Source organism: Phocoena phocoena, chromosome 20, assembly GCF_963924675.1.
Source record: "Phocoena phocoena chromosome 20, mPhoPho1.1, whole genome shotgun sequence".
NCBI lineage: Eukaryota > Metazoa > Chordata > Mammalia > Artiodactyla > Phocoenidae > Phocoena > Phocoena phocoena.
In genome coordinates this window covers 40,626,652-40,650,614 of record NC_089238.1, presented here as the reverse complement: position 1 = coordinate 40,650,614, position 23,963 = coordinate 40,626,652, and the positions used below count along the sequence as shown (strand labels likewise).

Genomic DNA, 23,963 nt, shown 5'->3' with positions numbered 1-23,963 from the left:
CTTAGTTGTTTGTTTGTTTTGGGTGTTTTTGGCCCTGCAGCTTGTAGGATCTTAGTTCTCCCACCAAGGGATGGAACCTGGGGCCCCAGCAGTGAGAGCACTGAGTCCTAACCACTGGACCGCCAGGGAATTCCCAGAAGTTCTTGGTTTTGTTCTTTTTTTAAAATTATTTATTTATTTATTTATTTGGCTGCATTGGGTCTTTGTTGCTGCCTGCTTTCTCTAGTCGCGGCGAGCAGGGGCTACTCTTCATCGTGGTGTGCGGGCTTCTCACTGCGGTAGCTTTTCTTGTTGCAGAGCATGGGCTCTAGGCCTGCAGGCTCAGTAGTTGCGGCGCACAGGCTCTGGGTAGCATGGGCTTCAGTAGTTGTAGCGCACGGGCTTAGCTGCTCCGCGGCATGTGGGATCTTCCCAGACCAGGGCTTGAACCCGTGTTCCCTGCATTGGCAGGTGGATTCTTAACCACTGCGCCACCAGGGAAGTCCAAGTTCTTAGTTTTAATGAAGTCAAATTTATCAGTCTTTGATGGTTAGCACTTTGTCTTATTTAAGAAATCTTTACCTACTCCAAGGTTATGAAGATATTGGTTTTTTTTCCTAGAATCTTTATTTGTTTTGCCTTCACAATTATGTTGATGATCCATCTCAAATTAATTTTTGTGAAGGCTGCAAAGTACAGGTAAAACAGTCACTTGCTCCTACCCTGTTTATTGAAAATGTTTTCACCCCACTTGAAGAATCTTATGTAGCTAATTTTCAACCATTTTTCTTTTCTAATATATCCACTTAAATATGCATTGCTTTAGCTGCATCCCATTAAGTTTTGATGTATTTCATTATCATTCAGTTTGAAACATTTCTAGTTTCCTTTGTGATTTCTCCTTTGATTCATGGGCTACTTAGAAATGTGGCCACAAGCATAAGGACACTCAGCACGGCTCTACCAGCCAACTGAGCCCACTGGAGCAGCTGCTTAATTTTGTCTTTGTACCCCTGGGAGCTCTGTGGGTGGGTGAAAGATTCCCACAGGCAGGAGGTGTGTGTGGGGAGACACGTTAGGGCTGAGCCCTGTCCCTGAGGCGCACGCACGCGTGCCCACACACACACACACACACACCAACCATGCCTCTTCTCCAGCTCTAAAACATACCCTGGGCCATGTGAGGAAGGAGGGAAAGCAGGCCAACCCCTTTTTAGCTGAGTAATCAAAGCTAAGTCACTTAAAGCTTTCTGATCTGTAAAACGGGGATGATAATGTTTAGTTACATGTTCTACTGAGAGTTAAACATATGGACTGGGAGTCTTGCTATGGGGCACTGGGTAAACTTGTAGCAGGTAAAGGGATGAGGCAGAGAGGAAAACTTGCCTCTATGACAGATCCTGACACAAAGTCTGGCTTTGGCTAGAGTTGGGGAGGAGGACTCCTACCCAGGGCTTTGTGGAGATAGTTTGTGCAGGGCCTACAGGGACAAAAGTGGGGTTGCTGGCAGGGGCCACCCTATGAGCTCTTTCTCCCATATGGGCAAAGGCTTGGTTCCTGGGTGAGAACTGCGCCCAGGGGGACTGGTTTAAGCTGGAAGGTTATCCTTTCCATCCAACACCCCCAGATGATGGCTCCCCCACAGGACTCATTCCCCTCCCAGCTCCCATACCTCCACCTCCTAGACCTTCTTTGTCTGGAGGCATAGGAGATGAGGAGGGGTAAAAACAGAAAGGAGTGAGTCCAGAGAACTCTGGAAGCAGCTGCAGCTCTCTCTCCTTTCTTGAGCTGACCTTCAGCTCACCTTGAACCTGTCAAGCCAGGTACCGTCTTATCTCACCTCTGTGCCGATTACCCTAGGCTGTATCTTTTTACTTATTTATTTGGCTGCATTGGGTCTTCGTTGCTGCACATGGGCTTTCTCTAGTTGCGGCAAGTGGGGGCTACTCTTCTTTGTGGTGCGCGGGCTTCTCATTGCGGTGGCTTCTCTTGTTGCTGAGCACGGGCTCTAGGCGCGTGGGCTTCAGTAGTTGTGGCTCGTGGGCTCTAGAGCGCAGGCTCAGTAGTTGTGCTGCATGGGTTTAGTTGTTCCGTGGCATGTGGAATCCTTCCGGACCAGGGCTCAAACCCGTGTCCCCTGCATTGGCAGGCAGATTCTTAACCACTGCGCCACCAGGGGAGTCCTAGGCTGTACCTTTTTGCCTATGTCCAGAGTTCCTGTAGCGTCTCTTCTTACTTGCACAGAACATGAGTGGCAGGGATGAGCTGGTTGAGAACTCCTGGGTCTTTAGCAGGAAGAGCAGTTTCTAGGTTGAGAGTCATTTCCAGACAGTCTAGTGGTTCTTGTTGTGCAAACACCTTTGTTCCTGGGGCTCCAGCTGAGCCACTGAACGTCCTCACGGAGTCAGGTTGCTCCATTCTATGGGGATGGATTAGAAACAATTTAGGGGACATCCCAAGTGCCTCTCCCTAGCCCAACAGTGCCATGCCTCTGTGGAGGGTTGCTGGGGACTCAATTTCACTCCCCAGAAATTCTGTTATACCCAAGAGTCCTCTTATCACTTGGAATGGAACAAGCTCTGCACCATTTTGGTGGGTTTCCTGTGAGTGTGGGTGCTGATGTCCTGCTTTGGACATATTAAGGGCATGGATACCCTGTGGCAGAAGGTAGGGTCCTGCAACGCCTCCAGAAACTGAAGATTTCACCCAGAAAAGTAGGACCTGGCAGGCAGGAGGAGAGACTAGTTACCTCTCTGGATGTCTGAAGATTTGGACACTAGGGGTTGTAGATGTCTTTAGAATGGGTTGAAGTTGGCGTTTAGGATGGCCTTTGCTGCCTTGGAGGGGCCCATGAATCCAAACTGCAAGTCACATCCTATGAGTCAGATTGGCTGGGCCTATTTGTTTTCCCTGTCCCTTTTGTGAAATTTCATCTGAGCACTCCAGCCACAGCCCAGGTGTTCTGGGGACCCCAATAAAGGGCCCATTACCAGCACTGAAGGGGAGGCCTGTGGGGGGAGAGGAAGAGGGAGTTAGAGCAAGGCCCGAGGTGGAAGGAGTGTCTCTGGGCCTGAGCCCCCTTACAGTCAGGGGAAGGGCTGTTCCATCCACCAGCTGGCCCTGCACCATGCTCTGCTCTCCCTGGCTTGACCCCAGCCTACCCTTTCATTGGCCACAGGCAAGCCCATGAAGCCTGGCTGACCCCAGAAATCAGGAGCTTCAGGTCGCCACGGCCTCTGACCAAACCTTGAAGTATAGACCCCTCGGCATAGTGCTCGTCATGCAGCATGTGCTCAAATAGTTCTCAGATGAATGGGAGAATGGCAAGCACTGGCATTCATGCAACAAACATGACTCTCCCACCTAGGGGGTCCTGATCACAGTGGGACCCCCTCCAGCTGAGGGCTTAAGAGACACCAGCCTGGAAGACCTAAATAGACTTTTCTCCCAAGAAGACATACAGGTGGCCAATATGCATATGAAAAGATGCTCAGCATTGCTAATTATTACAGAAATGCAAATCAAAACTACAGTGAGGTACCACCTCACACTGGTCAGAATGGCCATCATTAAAAAGTCTGCAGGGACTTTCCTGGTGGTGCAGTGGTTAAGAATCCTCCTGCCAATGCAGGGGACACAGGTTCAAGCCCTGGTTGGGGAAGATCCCACATGCCGTGGAGCAACTAAACCCGTGTGCCACAACTACTGAGCCTGCGCTCTAGAGCCCGTGAGCCACAACTACTGAGCCCACGTGCCACAACTACTGAAGCCCGCGCACCACAACGAAGAGTAGCCCCCGCTCGCTGCAACTAGAGAAAGCCCGCGCACAGCAACGAAGACCCAACACAGCCAAAAATAAATAAATAAAATAAATAAATTAATTTTTTAAAAAAAGTCTGCAAATAACAAATGCTGGAGAGGGTGTGGAGAAAAGGGAACCCTCCTATGCTGTTGGTAGGAAAGTAAATTGGTGCAGCCACTATGGAGAACAGTATGGAGGTTCCTCAAAAAACTAAAAATAGAGTTGCCATGTGATCCGGGAATCCCACTACTGGGCATATATCTGGACAAAACTATAATTCGAAAAGATACAAGCACCCCTATGTTCATAGCAGCACTATTCACAATAATCAAGACATGGAAACAACCTAAATGTCCATTGACAGATGAATGGTTAAAGATGTGGGGTGTGTATATATATATATATATATATATATATATATATATATATATACACACACAATGGAATATTACTCAGCCATGAAAAGAATGAAATAATGCCATTTGCAGCTACATGGATGGACCTAGAGAATATCATACTAAGCAAAGTAAGTCAGAAAGAGAAAGACAAATACCATATGATATCGCTTATATGTGGAATCTAAAATATGACACAAATGAACTTATCTATGAAACAAAAACAGACTCCCAGACATAGAGAACAGACTTGTAGTTGCCAAGGGGGGGAGGGGGGAGGGCTGATTGGGAGGTTGGGACTAGCAGATGCAAACTATTATACATAGAATGGATAAACAACAAGGTCCTATTATATAGCACAGGGAACTATATTCAATATCCTGTAATGAACCATAATGGAAAATAATATGAAAAAGAACATATATATGTATAAGTGAATCACTTTGCTGTACACCAGAAGCTAACACAACATTCTGAGTCAACTATATTCAATCAAAAAAAATATAGATATGGGAACATATGTATATGTATAACTGATTCACTTTGTTATAAAGCAGAAACTAACACACCATTGTAAAGCAATTATACTCTAATAAAGATGTTAAAAATATATATATATATATATACACATATATATATGTATATATACACCAGCCTGGGATAACCCCCTTCCATCCTGCTCCCCTCCCTGGATTAATGAGGGGGCCGCACATCTCCAAGCAACCTCTGGCTTTTGGAAGTCCTACAGATGAACCATGGCGCCAGGGACAGCGTGCTGGGTGAGGATCCACCTATCAGAATGAAGCTAGGGCTTCCCTCGTGGCGCAGTGGTTAAGAATCCACCTGCCAATGCAGGAGACACAGGTTCGAGCCCTGGTCTGGGAAGATCCCACATGCCGCGGAGCAGCTAAGCCCGTGCGCCACAACTACTGAGCCTGCGCTCTAGAGCCCTCAAGCCACAGCTACTGAGCCCGCGTGCCACAACTACTGAAGCCCATGCACCTAGAGTCCATGCTCTGCAACGAGAAGCCACTGCATCGAGAAGCCTGAGCACCGCAACGAAGAGCAGCCCCTGCTCACTGCAACTAGAGAAAAGCCCGCGCGCGGCAACGAAGACCCAATGCTGCCAAAAATAAATTAATAAATAAATAAATTTAAATAAAAATATGTTTTTTAAAAAAAGGATGAAGCTGGATTAGGAGAGCCAGTGGGTGCTCTGCTGCCCCCTGTGGGACAAAGCAGGAACAGCACCCTTGGGTGAGAACTACCTTGCTGGAGGAAAAAGAGGAGGAGGGGTAGGGATCAAGCATCCCTCCTTGTCCCCACACTTGATCTTTGGCACAGAGCATCCACACTCTCCCCCTTCTCCTCCTTGAAGTCAGGGTCCCTATGCTTGGGCTCCAACCTCAGCCTTACGAAGTAGGCTTTGCATCCTCCCAGGTCTGCCAAATCCTCCACCCAGAACATGCCGCACATTTCTGAAGGTCTTTCTGCCAAAAAGCATTGTCCTGGGAACATCAGGCCAGTTCCAGACCCAAAAAATCACTCACGCAGTGTTTGTACTTAGCAAATGGAAAGGGGTCCTGAGAAGCCTTTTATAGACTACTAGGTGTAGGCAACTGTGTTCATCAGGAAGAAAGATAGGGACTTCTCTAGTGGCGCAGTGGTTAAGAATCTGCCTGCCAATGCAGGGAACACGGGTTCAATCCCGAGTCCAGGAAGATCCCACATGCCGTGGAGCAACTAAACCCGTGGGCCACAATTACTGAGCCTGCGCGCCACAACTTCTGAAGCCCGCGCACCTAGAGCCCATGCTCTGCAACAAGAGAAGCCACCGCAATGAGAAACCCGTGCACCGCAGTGAAGAGAAGCCCCCACTCACCTCAGCTAGAGAAAGCCCACAGGCAGCAACGAAGACCCAGCGCAGCCAAAAATAAATAAATTTCTTTTTTTAAAAAAGGGAAGGGCTTCCCTGGTGGCGCAGTGGTTGAGAGTCCGCCTGCCGATGCAGGGGACACTGGTTCGTGACCCGGTCTGGGAGGATCCCACATGCCGCGGAGCGGCTGGGCCTGTGAGCCATGTCTGCTGAGCCTGCGCATCCGGAGCCTGTGCTCCGCAATGGGAGAGGCCACAACAGTGAGAGGCCCGCGTACCGCAAAAAAAAAAAAAAAAAAGGAAGAAAGATAAACATAAGGATCAACAAATGCTAGGAAAATAGAAAATGATGGGAAGGCAGAAACTTAATTGTAACAAAATTTGGTAAATCAAGCCAAAGACTGATTATTGGCAAAGATTAATAAAATTTGATAAACCAATGGAAAATTAACTTTAAATACAGATTTACAATTCACAGGTAGACATATAGATAGAGATACAGAGTTACAACAAGAAACCCATAGGCTGTGTTTTGGGCCAATTCAGTGGTGATGGGAGGGCAGCTGGGTGGGGTGGGAAGGGGCATAAACAAATGTTTTATTATGGAAAATTTCAAACATATACAAAAGTAGCAGTATTAGGATAATGAAGCCCATGTACCCACCACCCAGCTTCAACAATTACCAGCTCATGAAAAATTCTGTTTCATCTATATCACCTCCTGCTATCCCCCTTACTTCAGATTATTTTGAGGCAAATACCATATTTCATATAATTTTATCAGTAACTATATCATTTTTCTCTAAAAGAATCTTTTTTTTAAAAAAATCATGACTACAATACCATTATCACAACTAAAAAAGTTAACAGTTATTCCTTAATGTCATCAAATATCCAATGTTTATATTTCTTCGGTCTTTCCACTGTGTTTTTTTGGCCATGATGCGCAGGATGTGGGATCTTAGTTCCCCAACCAGGGATCGAACCCATGCCCCCTGCAGTGGAAGCGCAGAGCCTTCCCTGAACCACCAGGGAAGTCCCACTGTTCCACTTTGGTTGTTGGTTTTCTTGACTGTCTTCCCCACTGGATCCGATCAGGGACCTTGGCAGCCCCTGCTGTCCATGGATGGGGCCAATACACCTGTGTTCACACACCCAAGTGAAGACAGCCACTGATTTGTAGGTGAGCAAAGACACTAAGGGCCTAGCTGGCAGGAGCACCCCCGTTCCAAGATGAAGAGCTGTCCTTAGCATGAGCGCTGACCAGGCTCAGCCAGGTGCTCAGAGCCCCCGCCTCACCTCACCTGGGGCACCCTGCCAAAATACTCACACAGTCCCTGCTCCTTACCACCATCTCTTCAGCCAGAACCTCCAAGGATGGGGCCAGGGCATAAAGATTTGGGGAAAATGTCTTGGGTACATTTGATGTATTACCCTTCCTGAGCTCCATGTGGCCTAACCAAGATGGGGGCACACCTGGGTGCCTGATACCTTCACCCTGCACCACTATAAGAAACCCCTGGGGTGGGCCACTGAGCCCAGCTATGGCTTCTGGGAAACAAAGGTTAATGTCAGTTGCCACGGAGGCCTTGACACCAGGTCTGCTTTGTGACAGTCACCAAAACAGCCAGCACCATTCCCGGGGGAGAAATGGGGACTGGCCCTTTGTTGGATTATCCATGGACCACCTCCCCAGAGGGGCTTTCCCTCACTCCCCTGCTCCTCCCCTGGGCCATAGTAGGTGACCCTCTGAGCTCCTAGGACTGTTACCCTGGGCCAACCACAAGCGAGTCCAATGCCAGCCTGATCCCAGAACAGACATCAATGCCCATCTGTGGAAGAAGAATGCCACAGGCTCACCCTCTGCAGAGCACCCCTCTCCACACAACTCTCTCCCCAAGACCAATTGCTGTGTTGACACCAGGCCAGAAGCTGCCAGATGATAACCTATGGTTTCCAACTGCTTTCTGGAAGGACTTCCTCAGGCCTCGCCCTGGTCAGAATAGCCCAAACAGCCTCTACATCCTCCTCCAGCTGTCTTGGGCCAGCTGTTTGTATATTGAGTCCTGGAAGCTGACTCAGCCTGCATCCCCATCCCCAAGTGGCAAGTGTGTAATAAAGTGCCCTTGGCGGGGCTGGTGAGGGAAGGCTGGGGCAGGTGGGGTCCTGTGTGTCCCACCATCTCTATGAAAGGGCAGTCCTCACATCTGCCCCGTGCTGATGAGGTCAGGCGTGGGCACAGGCCTGACAACGCAGGGCGGAAAGGAGCAGCCATTAGCACTAATGAGGCAGGCGGCCTGAAAAGCTTTTTACTTTGAAGCTCCTCATCCACCCAGGGAACAGTCCGTTCGGCCACCTTGGCTTCCAGGAACCCCAGGCAGAAAAGGGTGTGGGGGCAGGAGCAGGGCTGGGGTTTTGGAGAAGCCTGGAGGAAGAAGGGGGAGGAGAGGTAGGGCCAGAGATGGAGGCAGAGGGCCTGCTTTTGGCTAAGCGGGCTTCTCCCCTCCCCTCAAAAACCCAGGGTCTAGGTCTCCACCCCAACCCCACCCCGCTCTGGTCACTGGCCCATCACCCCCTCCAATGCCCTTGACCCAAGTTCCTGGAAGCAAAGGGAACATGCCATGCGTAGGGTCTGAATGAGCATCTCCGGGGCCACAAATTAAATTAAGTGTTCAGGGCCGCCTTCCTTGTTATTGCTAATGGCTCCAGCCTACCCATCCCCATTCCCCAGGTCCCTGTCCTGGGGAATGAATGTGGGGGCCCTGGGCACCCTATCTTGTTCCCAAACTTTGATTGGTTCCTGGAGACCTCACTCCAAACTGGAGATGGGTACCCCTCTTATAGAGCCCAGGTTCCAGTGAGAGAGGCCTGAACTGTGCCCCCACTGTCTGGGGGGGCGCCCTCATGCCCTGGCTGCAGGGAGAAGTCACGTGTGGGCCCTTCATTAGACCCTGCCATATAAACCGAGGGCATGGGGTGGCCAGGAACTCTTGGGGCAAGGATCCAGCAAGCAGAGGTAAGTCCTCAGGTTGGGCAGAGACTCCTACTCTCTAGGGGTCTTCTGTCTGGGATAGGGCACCTAGAGGGTGTTCTAGGGATGAAGAGGGACTAAGTGGGGTCTTCCTGCTGAGCCAGGCCATGCTGACCACAGTGCTGCTGAGTTGTGCCCTGCTGCTGGCAATGCCCACCGGGCAGGGGGCCCAGATGGGCTTGGCTCCCCTGGAGGGCATCGGAAGGCCTGACCAAGCCTTGTTCCCAGAGCTCCAAGGTCAGTGTGGGCAGGGGTGGGGATGGGTGGGGCCTGGACACTCTCTGGCCACGAACTATTCTGCCTGGTATGAGCCCTCTTTCCCCCTTCCCAATCCCAGGCCTGGGAGGTGGGTGTCTTGTGCATGGGGTTTTCTGTCCTCACATCATCTGTCCCAGGCCTGGGCCTGCAGCCCCCGCTGAAGAGGACAACGGCAGAACAGGTGGAAGAGGCTCTGCTGCAGGAGGCAGAGGCCAAGGCCTTGGCAGAGGTAACTGCTCAGGAAAAGGGCTGAGGCCACAATCTCTGGGTGGGGGGATCAGGCATCAACCTCCATCTCCACTTCAGTGACCCTCTCACTTGGGGTGACACTGCAGACCATCCCTCCCCATGCTCCACTGACGTCCCGCCTTGATTGGGTCAGGTCCCTGAAGCTGCCACTGAAGGCCCATGTTACCCAACCCCTGCAGGTGCTAGATCCGGAAGGACGCAAGCCGCGCTCCCCGCGTCGCTGCGTAAGGCTGCACGAGTCCTGTCTGGGACACCAGGTACCATGCTGCGACCCATGTGCCACGTGCTACTGCCGTTTCTTCAACGCCTTCTGCTACTGCCGCAAGCTGGGTACTGCCGCGAACCCCTGCAGCCGCACCTAGTTGGCCGACATTGGGGTCGGGGCTGGGGCAGGGGAGCGACAATAAAAGATGGGACCAACCCCAGGGTTGTGGCGTTATTTCGAACGTGACCGTCGGAAGGGGGAGGTCATGGCAGGGGCAGAGGTGTCTCCAAGCCAAGACACCACACACACATTCCCTACCCCAGGGCCTGCGCTATCCCATCATGAGTCACTTACATGCATGCTCTTAGAGTGCCAGGCGTCGTTGGGAGAAGCAGAGGAGGGCCGCGCTCCTACCCTTGAGAATCTTATATAATAAATGAGGGGAAGGGAGGGCGCAACGCAGCATAGGAGCTGTAGCTCCCAGCAGGCTAACAAAACATTAGGCTCCAGGGCCTGCTTGCGTTAACTCGACGCGTGACCCGCAGCGAAGCCTTCCCCTCACCGGACTTCAGTTCCTTTCAGGGGAAGGCTGACAACAGTCTGGAATATTTCCAAGCATAAGAAGCGCCTCCCACTCCCATCTTTACTCCTCTGGCCGCCACAGCACCACGTGCACCAGACTCGGGAAATCTAGAGTGAAGGCCCAATCGAATCCCCGCGGCCACGGGCGCCACCACGCGGTCGGCCTTGGACACTCCAAGCCGCTCCCGCCGGAGAGCAAGAGGCCCTCTTCCCCTCAGCGCGCAGGCGCCAGTGGGCGGTCCCGAGCCCACACCTGCGCAACCGTTCCGCGAGAAACCACCCGGAAGCCGGGCGCCGCTCAGAGCCCCGCCCCGTTGTGGTCACGTGGGCCGCTTGCGCGTCACCTGATGCGCTTGACAGCCCGCTGCGGGCGCCGCGTCAGCTGATCTTGGAGTTGTGCTGCGTGCCGGCAGGTCCGGGTCCTCCGGTCCAGCCGACCCCGCCGCAGCCATGTCGTTCTTCCCGGAGCTTTACTTCAACGTGGACAATGGCTACTTGGAGGGACTGGTGCGCGGCCTGAAGGCCGGGGTGCTCAGCCAGACGGACTACCTCAACCTGGTTCAGTGCGAGACGCTCGAGGGTGAGCCGCGGGGCCGGGCTGCGGGGCCTCGAAAGGCCGGCAGGGAGGCCGGCGCGGGCCTGAAGGTTCTGAGGTCTGGGAGTGGAAGCTGGGGGTTCTCGAAGGGCCTGAGAGGTCGGGGAACCGGATCCGGGCCTGAGAGGCCTGCTGGGAATCCGGGGGCTAATGGCGGGGTGCGCCGGAAGGGAATATACCTCCATTTGCGGCTCCGTGTGGGCCCAAACGCAAACAAGGCTTTAAGAACCGCAGTGGTTCGCCTCTGCTGGGGCCACTTCTTCCCCGTTCTGCCCACCATGTAGTTTGGAAGAGAGGGTGTCTCGGGAGTGGTTAGCTGGTGTGAGATGTGCTCGTACAAGCCTCTTTACCCTGACGTAGCCAGAGAACTGTCTCGTGGCAAAGCTTAGGGAAGCTAAGCGGAAAAGTCCCCGGCTTTCCCTCCCAGCACATACACCAAGGGCTTTGGGCTCATTGTGTCTTCACGTTGGCCTGCGCAGTGAGCCTTTCTGGGGAATTACTGAGCCAGCTTAGCGAGAGTTTCCTCCCATCGCCAATCCACTGGCTGAGCGGTCTTCTGAAGGCACTGTTTGGGAGAGCCCTGAAAGTCGGGAAGTTCATACACCTGTATTTGACAATAATTCCCACTCGCTCCATGAGGAAACCCTGTTCAGACAGGGTTTCCTAGCACAAGAATGGTGAGAAGCTGAGTTCCACTTTTTTTCAGGACACACAGCTCCAAAGTGGAATTGACTCTGTGAGGCGCAGCATCAGATTTACTGAATTAGAGACTTCCCTGATTCCAGTCTTCTCTTCCTCCTCCCGCTACCCACCGCCGCCCCCCAGGTGATAGTGAAGGGCACAGTGGCTGGGCTGTGAGTTCCCATCCCTGACCTCCAGGTTATATCCTCGAACAGAGGTACTGCTAGCCTCCTGGTTGGTAGCTGGAGGGGGAAGATGGCCAGATGATTCGCCTTCTGGAGAAAATTTTCTCATCATAAACTTACTGAGGTTAAAAGTGAGCTCAGTTAAAAAAACAGTTATGCACCTTGCAAATTGGACCTGTAATGTGAAAATAAATACCTTTAAGTTTTAAAACTTACTGCAGTTCAAATACAATTGTGGGCATTATGGTTTTAACATAAATGTGCAAGAAAAGTCTTTCACCTCCCTTATGAGAGTGGAGGTGGGGACGGAGAGGAGAGCACTTTAGGGTGCTGGGTTGTAGGAACTTGACAGCAACCTCATTGTCCTCACTGTGGCAAACAGAGGAGAAACAGAGAGAGGCTGCACAGGGCAGGGCTTGACACACAGTGGTATTTAATGGGAGTTTTGTGGACTGATTGGGACTGAAGGAAGATCTTTATTTGCTTAAATCTGAATGCGGACACCATTGATTACCAACTGGCATTTGGTAAACTTGTTTCTCTTCTAGGCTTTCCTCACTCCTGCTGCCCTCCTACCCAACCCGTGTAGAGCTTCTGGGGGCATGGGGTTCCCATCTTCCCAGCAGACACTCCATCATCCCCCATAAACATGTTAAGCCATTCTTCCTACAGCACTGCTCACCCATGGTCCCCTTGTGGATCACCATCCAGCCCTTTAGTGTGACATTCAGGGATTCCCTCACTCTTTCACACATGTTCCTTTCCTTCATGCAAGCCATCCCCCAGCTTTTGGTGCACATTGTGTGGTGGACTTTGAACTTTCACATCTGACTTTGAATCCCAGCTGCACCAATTACTGAATCACTTTAGACAAGTTATTTAACATCTCTGGGTCTTGGGTTCATCATCTGACACATTAACAGCACCTATCTCACAAGGTTGAGAGATGTCAACAAGTTATTATGTGTAAAACACTTAACTCAGCACCAAGCACAGAATAAGTGCTAGGTAAATGTTAGCTCGTTTCAGTATTATTTGCACTAGCCATTTTCTCTGCTTCCTTCTTACTTCCGTGAAACCCAGTGATTCCCACCCTTTAAGGCCCAGACCCAGTACCATCCCATCTTAGAACCCCTTTGTGGACATGCTAGGCTAGAATGTTGTCCCCCTCCATCCAGTTGCAGCTCTTGTGTTTGTTTGTGCTGCTTTCCTAGAAGTCTGTCAACACAGAGTTTGAGATTCTTGGGACTCTAGGCTGGAGATGCTCAGGACTTTCAGGGGCTGGAGATAACCAGAGGCAGGAAGGATTGACCAGAAACTCCACTTGTCCTCTACAGAAAGGCCTTCTCTGCTCCTGAAGGTCACCCCAGCGGCCTGACCTCCAGCCCTTTGTTGCTGGGTGTTTTTGCTTCCTTATCTCCAGGGAAAAGGGAAAGGGTGGGGGGGAGAGGGGAGGGAGGTGGGAAGGAGAGACCAAGGAAGCCTGTGGTCCCTATGAAATCTGTAGGTGTGTCCTGAGATGATGAGGTTTCCAAAGAACATGTTTTAGAAGTGGAACAGTTTCCAGAAGGCTCAGGACATTGGGTGGAGGGTGTTTATTTGTTCTGCAAGGTACAGGAAGTACATATGAGACGCTCCACCACACCGTAGCCTTCCTTCTTGGCTTCTACTCCATCAGGGCATCTGCTACTGACCTCTTTTGCTAGAACTCAGCCTCTTAGGACCGCTGAAGTCCATGTATCCTCCATTGTCCATCTTGCTTGATTGTCTCTTCTCAGAGGTAGGAGAAGGTCCTAGCTCTTGGTGAACTGAGGGGACAGAGCTAGGTGGTCACAAAAGCTCTTTTCAGCTCTGAGTGTTTTGGATGTGTTGAGTACCTTCTAGAAGTTGGGTCCTGTGCTAGGAACTTGTGGGGAAGAGGAGGTGGGTCAGAGATACACAAAGAGAAATCATACAGGATTACTTTGAATGTTTTCATTCATTCCACATATACTTGTAAAGCAACTCTTTTATGCCAGGCACAGCAGTAGGGTCTGAGGTACTTTGTTGAATGATGTTCCCCTTGACCCTCATAGTCTGGGGGTGGAGGTCAGTGGGGCCAGAAGACATTAAGAGATCAGTGTAGCATAGCGGTTACAAATGTGGGCTTACTACTGCACGTTTCTGTGGCCATGTAACTGCTCTGTCCTGAGTTTCATCATCCGTAAAATGGAAATAATAATAAATAAAATGATACGTATCTTTACTGATGGGGTGGTTGTGAAAGCTAAACAAGATAATCCCTGTAAAACACTTAGCATGAACTTGGCACATGGTAAGTACTGAGTCAGTGTGCTAGCTGCAGTTATTGTTATTTTAAAGCAAAGGAAATATACAATTGCATATTAAGGGTGTTACCTGTGAAACGGACAGTGGAGAAATGATAGAGAATCAGAGGGGAACTTTCTGTAGAGAGTGTGGCTGGTTCAGGCCCTGCTGAGGAAGGATATTCGAGCTGAGGTGTGGGCAATGAGGAGCCAGCTGTGCAGAGAGCTAGGCCAGGGATGGGGTGGAGTGGGGTGGGGGACATTTCGGGCAGAGCGACCAGCATAACAAGGAGAAATAGTTGGGCCAATCAGAGGGACCAAAAGGAGTCCTGGGTGGTAGGGTGCGGGGGACAAGAGCACAAATCTGCTCGGAACCCAGACCCTTGGTTTAAAAACATCAGGCTGAGTCCAGGGGAGGAAGCCCCTGGCCCCTCAGCACTGGGTGTGGAGGCAGAGAGAGTGGTGGCAGGGGCACCACCTTCCACAGAGGCCTGCCGAATTTGAGGTGGTCAGATGTGACTAAGTGAATGTATTTCAGATCATGAGGAACATATGTCGTGCTAATTTGATGTTCAAGTCTTCGTTTGCTCATTCAAAAAACGCTTCCTGAAGGCCTACTGTGTGCCAGCTTCTGTGCCTCATAAGAGAGCCAGGCAGGTATTTCAGGTATTACCATAGTTCTGAGCTTGAACCCTTAGCTTTGACCTTGGCTTCAGCCTAAAAGCATTGCTATTAATTTGTCTGACTGGCTGCTGGGAATACAGGTATGAGTGAGACTCTGGCCCTGCCCTGCAGAATTTCCCATTTCCTCTTTTCTCTTTAAAACTATTTATTATGGAAATCATTAAACATATACAAATTAGAGGGAATAGTATAACGAACCTATAAGTAATAATCACCTAATTACAACAGTGATCAAATTTGTTGTTACCAATCTTGTTTCAGTAATAGCTGCATTTATCCCCCCATTCTCAAATTATTTTGAAGTAAATCCCAGACAGCATATCATTTCAGCTGTAAATATTTTGGTGTTTCTAAAAAAGATAATGATTTATTTTTTTTTAACAACCACAATCCGATTAGTCCTCCTTTAAAAGAAACAATAGTTTTTGATGTCATCAAATATCCATTTCGTGTTTAGATTTGTCTGATTGTCTCAAACGATTTTTTAATACAATTTGTTTCAAGTGGGGTCCAATTATGATCCATATATTTCAATTGATTGATGCTATCAGAAGTCTTTTAGTATATAGGTTTTCTGTCTCACTTTTCCTTTTATTTACTGAAGAAGCTGGGTCTTTTAATTTATAGATTTTCCTTCCATCTCAACTTTGCTGATTATATCCCTGCTGTATAGTTTAACGTGTTCCTCTGTCCCTTGTTTTTCCTGTAAATTGATAGTTAGATCTAAAGACCTAATTAGATTCTGGTTCTATTTTTTTTTAAACAATATTTAATAGATGACATTTGTGCTTCTATTGAGAGTTGTTTCTCTTTAGTTGTTTCCCTTTTTATGACATAGGAACCATTGACATTTATTGCCTAGAACCATTATTTCATTAGGGGTTGCAAAATGGTGATATTTTAATTTTATGTTTCCTTCTGCAATTGCTAGCTTGAATACTTCTATACCTGGAAATTGCCAGTAATCAACTACTTGGTTACCCTGAAATACAGTCTGTATAGGAGAGGCAGGATAAATGCTTAATTCTTTCCCATATTTACTAGCTTCCAAAATTATGAGTTGGTTTTCCAACATCCTCCAAAGATGACTCATGAGGTTTGTTTGTTCTTCTTTTTGTTTGTTTAGTATCATAACACACTTATGGATTTTAATACATTTGTTGTGCTTCAGTCTTTTAACTTTATCAGTGCTCAAATTGTCCTTTGGCCAGTGGGAGCTTATACAATAGGCTGTCTGTTGTGTAAGTTTTTTGACATAACCCTGTAGCCTTCCTTACTACTGAGATGACAATATATTCTAATGTTATCTTGTACATTTGTTGACCCAGACCTAGAGTCATCATTTCTCTTAGGGGACCTGATTCTTTTTATAGGAAAATGATATTTAGAGACCAAAATCTGAGTCCAGGGGTTTCTCACTGTTGCTGAGTTGGTCATTATTTCTAGGATTTTTCTATGAATTAGCTCCCTTCTTACTTAGAAACTTGGAAAATACAGAGAAGCCTATGGCTTGCTGGATTATGCAGCTGTAACTCAGCTGATGGGTACCAATGCCAGTTCCTAATTTGGAATGGGCGCTCCCCCTGACACTTGGACCATTCAGTACATATCCTTCCTGTTGTAAAGAAATATGCTTAGCATTCAGAAGGAGGAACCCTGTGATCTTCTCAACTTCCATGTGAGTTAGGTGGTCCCGAGTGATTGTTTTCCTCAGCCAGTGAGTTAGATGCTCAGGGACTATGATTGAAGAGCTCACATGTGTGATATGCTGATTGTCTTTCAGAACACTGTATCCCTCTCTGTTCTGAGTCACTTGTCTTTTGTTCATTACAACATTTCCTTCTGCATTTCAACATTATTTCACAAGACACAGTCTCATATAGGAAGAGGAAAGTGAGACTCCTGGCTGGCCTTGGCCAAATCACCAGTCACATCAAACTGCAGATACAAACATAGATGGTGTCTCCAGGAGTGGCACTAATTAGCTGTTAGTGGCACAGTTAGTTATTCAGCACTAATTATAGTATGGCCAGGAATGTGGCTGGAAAGAGATCAGCTTTGAAGGATTGCAAAAACCACAAGAAGGGCTTTGTCCTGAATGCAGGGGATGGGAGGGTAAAACTACTGGACTTGTACTTCAGAATGTACCTGCAGTTTGAAAAGTGTTTTGGGGGTCGGGGCCACACTGAAGGTGGGAAGAACAGTCTGCAGAATCTTATAAGTAATCCAGGGCAGAGAAGATGATGGCAGCCTGTCTTCAGGCATTGGTAGGGAGCATTGTGGGGTGGGGGTGGGGGGATTATAGGAAGAGGAGTTGATAGGATTTGAGGGTTGGATAAGGAGGCTGAGGAAGAAGGAAGAGTCAAGGCTGATGTCTCCTCTCTGGCTTAGGCAACTGTGTAGGTGGCAAGTGAAATGATAGTGGACTGTGGAAGGAACAGGTTGGAGAAAGAGTGAGAAGATGGAATTGAGGGATCTGTGAGCCATCTGAGTGAAGATGTGGAGACTACTTTTGCTGCTCAGGTGTGAGGTCTGAGCTTGGGGAATCAGGGTAGAAGTGTGGCCACTGACCCCAAGAGAGAGCATAGAATCAAAAGAGTAGAGGCCCTAGATGAGACCCTCCCCGCATAGGGCTTCCGTTAAGCAAGGATAGGGCAAAAGATGGTCCTGCCAGAAAGAGCAAAGGCATCCCCTGAGAGGTTGGTAGCCCCAAGAGAGAAAAAGAAGTGGGTGGTGACTGACAAACATGACCAAGAGATTGAAATAAAGTCAGACAGTTCTTCATTTGGTTTTGCCATTCAGAGGTCATTGGTGACCTTAATGAGTACAGAGGAGAGCAGGGCTAGAAGCTGACAGCAGTGCATGGAGTGGTTGGGCAGAGACAACATACAGACAGAGCAGAGCTTACCAATGAACTCAACTCACTGATGAATCCCTGCTCAGCCTGTTACTAGCTTTGTGACCCTGGGCAAGTGGTTTATCCTCAGCTGCATAATGAGAGTTTTTTTGTCGTTTTTTTATTTTGCGGTACGCGGGCCTCTCACTGTTGTGGCCTCTCCCATTGCGGAGCACAGGCTCTGGACGTGCAGGCTCAGTGGCCATGGCTCATGGGCCCAGCTGCTCCGTGGCATGTGGGAACTTTCCGGACCGGGTCACGAACCCGTGTCCCCTGCATCGGCAGGCGGACTCTCAACCACTGCGCCACCAGGGAAGCCCCAAGAGTATTTTTTAAATTAATTAATTAATTAATTTATGGCTGCATTGGATCTTCATTGCTGCATGCGGGCTTTCTCTAGTTGCAGTGAGCGGGGCTACTCTTCATTGAGGTGCACGGGCTTCTTATTGTGGGGGCTTCTCTTGTTGCGGAGCACGGGCTCTAGACGCACAGGCTTCAGTAGTTGTGGCTCTCGGGCTCTAGAGCACAGGCTCAGTAGTTGTGGCGTGAGGGCTTTGTTGCTCCGCGGCATGTGGGATCCTCCCGGACCAGGGCTCGAACCTGTGTCCCCTGCATTGGTAGGCGGATTCTCAACCACTATGCCACCAGGGAAACCCACAATGAGAGTATTAATAGGATCACTCTGAAATGTTAGTGACGTGTAAGCACAGGGCCTGGAGCCGAGAGAGCAGTCAGGGAAGCCAGCTGCTCCCACTGTGGTCATTCCTTCCTGTCACTCCTGGGAGGCAGGCACCATGCTGGGCCTCGAGTGGGTAATGAAAACAATGTCACACAGGCCTTGCTTGGGTGCAGGTGTGCCTAATGGACAGACTGGTGGACATCAAAACAGCATTGAATGTCCAGTAGGCATGTGGTACACTTTGGGGCAGTGGGAGCATGTGAGGAGTAGCAGTTAAAGGGTACAGGGCTTCTTTTTGGGGTAATGAAAATGTTCTAAAATTGTGGTGATGGTTGCACAACTCTGAATATACTAAAAACCATTGAATTGTACATTTTAAATGGGAAAATTGTATGATACATGCATTATATCTCAGTGAAGTTGTCACACACAAAAAATTAGCCAGGTCAAGGAGTGGGGAAGAAGGAATGGCATTAGCAGTCTCAGAAACGTGAAACTGCATAGAATATCAGGAGAACTTTGGGAACTGGGAAGAGAGAGTAGAGCATGTGTCGGGTGTGCAGGGCTGAGGGCGGATAGGCGCATTGGGCTGGTTCATTGAAGGCCTTGGGTGCCTTGGAAAGATACATAGCTTAGGAGAGCTGAGAGTTGTGTTTAAAAAGAGAGAGAGAGAGAGATTCTTCAGTTAGGTCAAGGTCTGTGTGTGGGAAATGTCTTGCTTAAGAGTTTATGTTCTTGCCTGGAAACACTTTGTTCCATTCTGTTTGTCAGAGGAGAATATATCGATTTGGTGAAACTGCGTGACCACGGCTTAGACAGCAAGACAAGCTTAGCTTGGTACAGAATTCCTCAGAGTCAGATGTGATCCAGAGGAAGAGAGAACAGGGTTCTAACAATCCAGTGACCACAAACACGAGAGAGGAGCTTGGGAGGCGTTGGGGGAAGGGTGTACACGTGGAGAGGGTTTGCACTTGGACCGAAGGGAACAACTACATGAGTCTCTGAGCTGTGAGAGCCTGGGCCCACACACACCTGATGTTTTCCCCTCAGTGTCTGATGGCCCATGTTGTCCCGACTGCCCCAGGCAGTGGCATTGCTGTGTGAAGAGGCATCTCCCCCCTGCCCCCAGCACCCAATGATTGATGAGCTGGCATGGATCGCTGGTGGTGACTTGACTGTTCCTCTCCAGCTGGCTGCTGCTGCAAGAGGATGAGGCCCCAGAGCAGGGGTGGAGGCGAGGGGTAGGCAGGAGGGAGGTCTTGCTGCCATGAGTCAGCTTGGATTTGATCTGTCAGTAGATGAAGGAGGGGGGAATTGTGAAGGGGACGAGTGTTGGTGGTGTGATGTGAAACTTGATGTGGGGCTCAGGAGGTTGGGTTTAGGAGGAGCCAGGCTAGAAGCAGGTGCTATTCCAGCTCTCTGGGTGAGAGAATGGGGCTCAACTGGGGCAGGAGTGGCACGTGGGCAGAAGAGGGACTGGGTCAGAGACCAGCTTAGGGCATGAGACTGATAAGATTGGGCCAGTCTGCCTTAGGTATGGTGGTGAGAGGGGTTAGAAGTTAGTTAGAAGTCAAATGTCTGGGTGGGTGCTGGAACTGCTTCTGAGATGGGGACCACTGGAGGAGGAGAAGGTTTGGGGCATGGACAGGGTGGTGGAGGAGGAGGTGTTCTATCTCAGAAGTGCTGAGTCAGAGCGTCTGAGGGAGGTGGCTGTGTGGATCTGGAGCTCAGGGGAAGTAGCACTAAAGATACCAATCTGGAAGTCATCAGCACATTGGCGGCCGGCAGCTCAGCCCACGCCCGGCCGTCTGTTGGCTTGCAACCAGGGCAAGCCTCCCTTGGAAGCCTGGTCCTGCCCACAAGTCCTGCCAGGAGGCTGGAGAGCAGCCTTAATGGCGGGCCAAGTGGACATAAGCGTGGCCTGAGGAGGATACCTGGCGTGGAGCCTAATTTGGCGAGCAGAGCAGGGAGAGCCACAGCCAGGGATTCCCCTCCAGATCCCTGCCGTGCCTCCTGCATGACTGGGCATGGTGGTTTCTTTTCTTTTTTGGTCTCCTTTTTAACTAAACATAACTTGAAAAAAAATTCCAAAAATAGAGTTGGTGGAAGGGTGACTTGGTGTAGATCCTTGGGGGACAAGTTTTTACTGCCTTGTTTAAACATTGCATGTATATGTGCTGTGTGGCCCTATATACCCAGTTACAGGATCGTATCCCCTAAATTAGCACAGGATGGCACATACAGAGGTGTTCACACCAGCCCTGTTAGAACCAGCGGAGTGGCCGTTGATGGCTTTGGTTAAATAAATCATGGTCTGTGCTTACAGTGGAATACTATTCCAGTGCTCAAAAGTGTGATGTTCCATGAAGACTGATTTAGAAACATCTCGCTAGGTGAGAAATTGCAAAGTGTTGCATGTAATATAGTCCCATTTTAGTAGAATGCCAGGTAATGTGCACATGGAAACGTGTTTGGAAGCATAGGCAACAAGTCTAGAGTGGCAGCCTCTGCAGAGAGGGATTGGAAAGGCTGGGAGGGGGAATATGTCAGTTTTAAATTTTATGTACCTTCCATTGTTCAAATGTGTCATAGTGAACAAATGTTTTATAATTTAAAACATCCGCTAAAGATATGTAAAATAAAGGAAATTTGAACATACAGGCGAGCAAAGAGAAGGTACTTACACCCATCCGCCATCCAAGCCAAGACCCCTGCTGGTGACCCTGGAGTGTTCTTCCAGATTTTCGTTCACAGCATTGTAGGGTTGGTCTGAGCCTTAGGGAGCCCCCATCAAGCCCCTTCTCTTTACACCAGAAGACTCAGTGTCCAGGGGATGCATGAGGGCCAGGGCCAGATACTTCATGTCACTCAGACTAGAGCCCCAAAGCCCCTGTCCACGTGCAGCTCACCTCTCACCTGCCTATTTTTCTCTCTTTCCCTTGTCGCCACTTCCCCATCGCTACTTCTTGCTTTCCCTTCACTGATTACATCCTGCGCTAGTATATACTTTAGCCTGGTTTTATCTGGGAAGCTGTTTATGGTCAAGATAGTCCCCACAGGAACTGATAACCCCCGTTTCATAAGCCCTGCCCCAGAGTTCATGTCAGAACTTGCTCTGGTGGGTGTTAACACATTTGTCCTCGGATTTACTCCCTGATTTCTTGGGCCTGGTTTCTGAGGTGGAGCCAGTGTCTGAACCTGTGCTTAGGACCTTTTGAGGTGACCTCAGCACAGGCAAATGTCAGTCATCCAGGACCCTTGAAGATGAGGCTTTCTGGGTGACCAGGGTTTCTGGATGGAAGAGAGGGAAAGATCCAAATTTTGAACATTTTGCATAAACCCATTCTGGAATGTATTAGTCTCACTTTCTTGCTTTCACAGTGGCACACACTAAATAAACATAGCAGACTTTCTCCCGAATTAGGGCTGTTAGACTTGAAACGAGATGACACCAAACCACTGTCCCTGAGGGCCCAGGTCTGCCTCCAGTAGTTTGTCCCTGGCCCCCTGTGGTCAGAGCGCCTGCTACAGCACCCTAGAACCTTTTCTTACTTGTAGCTGTTGTTGTGCTTTGGGTTCAGCTGTTAGATGCCCTCCAGCTTGTTGGAAGGGTCAGCATTAAGAATGAACAGGTGTGAGGATGTGATGCAATGGTCTGTCTTATAAATCACCTCTGCCTGCTCAGAGTCAGGACCCTAGGGCCTCTCTGGGTCACCAGGACCTTTCTTGAGTTGTGTGTGAGGCCAGGCATCAGGCAGACCGTGGCTCCCTTTCTGGCCAACTGTGTGACACTATGCATGTGATTTAATGCCTTGAAGCTAGTTTGCCCACCTGTAAAATGAAACAGAAATCACTTGCAGTTGTTAGGACTCAACAGTACATGCCTAGCCAGAGTGAATGCTCAATAGATATTTGTATGATTGGATGAGCAGCAGGTCTTTATTGGTACTGGCAGGGGGCCAGAGTGTGGGCTGTGGGAGAGGGGAAGCTGAGGCCCCCGTCCTGGAGGGGTGCACCATGTTGTAGATTGTCCTGTTTCTGGGTTATTAAGCACTTTTTGTTGTTGTTGTTATAGCATTAAACATTAGAGACAGCGGGTAGAGAGCTGGATAAAGGGATTTGGAGATTTGGAAGCGTCTGGCTGAATTGGAGGACAAGGGTGGAGAGAGCTGAGGATGACCAGGCTTCCTCTGTAACCTCTTCAGTTTTGCCCCTCAGAAGGCCCCTTGCTTCACTGATGCAAGACAGACCAGTCCCTCATGATCAGACTCATGCTCGCCTTGTCTCCATTCTGGCTTTCCCGACTCACGTCCACCTCAGTCCTATTCTTGTTCTTTGTGACACATTTCTCCATAGCTCTGCAGGTGCCTGCAGCCTATTCCCTCAGGGATCAACGGCTGGGGGAGATGCAGACCAGGAGTCTGAGGCTGTTATTAAATCGCGTGGAGCCAGAGCAGAGCCTCTGGCTGTTGACAGTGCCATCCTCCCTTTGGCCACAAGGTGGTGGAACAGGACCATTCCGCTGCTTGAGAGCCAGGGAAGGGGGTGTGGCCGGATCCACTGGTGTGTCTCCTCTGCTTCTCTGTGCAGCACCTGCTTTTAGCCGCTGTCCCTTGGGACTCTGCCCCGGGCCCTACTTCCCTCACCCAAGCCCCAGTGGGCCTTCCCAGATTAAGTAGGGCTCAGTGTCTCCTGTCTGTCCATCTCTTCCCACCCTCACCTCCCTGTGCCCCAGCTTCCTGGGTTAGGAAGGGGAAGGCCAGGGAGAATTCCCTGATGCTGTCCACCTTGTGCCCAGTGCAGACTGCTCCAGCCTTGACCACCAAGCTGTCCTTGTTTACTTCCACGTGGGTCGTGCTGGCAGTCCTCAGAGTCGGAGTGGCAGCTTCAGCTTCAGCTTCAGCACAGTGTGCTAGCTATGAACCAAGGGTCTTGGTAGCTCCAAGTAGGAGCTTGAAGCTGCCCAGGAGTCAGGGCCACGCTTCCTAGGCTCCCAGAAGCACCATCCTTCCCCAGGTGGCCTCCACTTTGGTCCTGCTACTCTGGTCCCTCCAGGAGACAGAAAATTCATCCTCAGGACAGACTCCTCTCCTCCAGCCTTCTTCAGCACTTTGGGAACATGTAGGGGTGCATGTGGCACATACAGGTACATGTGTGTAGGATGACTCTGGAAGAGGCCCAAATCAGGCACCGCAGACTCTCTAGAGTATAGGTACATACAGTCATGTTATCAGGTAATTGACAGCTCTCCACCTTGCACCCCAATTTGGAAGGGTCTTTCCATTGGCCTCCCTGGCTTCTGCCTCATCCAACACTGACTCCTTAGTTGATTAAAAAAAAATTAAAAAAAACTAGCCTGTGTGGGAATATTGGCCTTCTTCTTCTTTTAGAGGCAGGAAAATCAAGGCCCTGAAGGGCCATTTAGTAGGCTGGGCCTGACACCTGTTCTGCCCATCTGCACTCAGCACCCTGCAGCTCAAGGGGCTGGGGTGGGGCTGCCCCCGTGTGTGTCCCCCGTGTGTGTGGGTGGTCCTGAGGGGTGGCAGGCAGACCTGTGGTGG

General features: G+C 49.7%; 2 protein-coding genes across 2 annotated transcripts in view; both read left to right on the top strand.

Moving 5' to 3' along the window:
* The first annotated feature begins 9,189 nt into the window (after window positions 1–9,189).
* On the top strand, window positions 9,190–9,951 carry AGRP (agouti related neuropeptide). The gene is made up of 3 exons (XM_065899274.1): window positions 9,190–9,319; window positions 9,478–9,569; window positions 9,769–9,951. Exons 1-3 carry the CDS (start codon window positions 9,190–9,192, stop codon window positions 9,949–9,951), a joined length of 405 nt encoding a protein of 134 aa, XP_065755346.1.
* Window positions 9,952–10,754: 803 nt separating this feature from the next.
* The window catches only part of ATP6V0D1 (ATPase H+ transporting V0 subunit d1), a 38,092-nt gene continuing 24,883 nt past the window's right edge, over window positions 10,755–23,963 (top strand). Inside the window, exon 1 of the mRNA XM_065898776.1 lies at window positions 10,755–10,956. Coding sequence (XP_065754848.1) covers window positions 10,827–10,956 — 130 coding nt within the window. The 5' untranslated portion in view covers window positions 10,755–10,826. The remainder of the gene's footprint in view (window positions 10,957–23,963) is intronic.

Excerpts from the sequence above, each read along its gene's own strand:
- AGRP (XM_065899274.1), top strand. The coding sequence starts at position 9,190 with ATGCTGACCACAGTGCTGCTGAGTTGTGCCCTGCTGCTGGCAATGCCC. Across the intron at positions 9,320-9,477 it reads CTTGTTCCCAGAGCTCCAAG|GCCTGGGCCTGCAGCCCCCG; the intron begins GTCAGTGTGGGC and ends CATCTGTCCCAG. Across the intron at positions 9,570-9,768 it reads AGGCCAAGGCCTTGGCAGAG|GTGCTAGATCCGGAAGGACG; the intron begins GTAACTGCTCAG and ends CAACCCCTGCAG.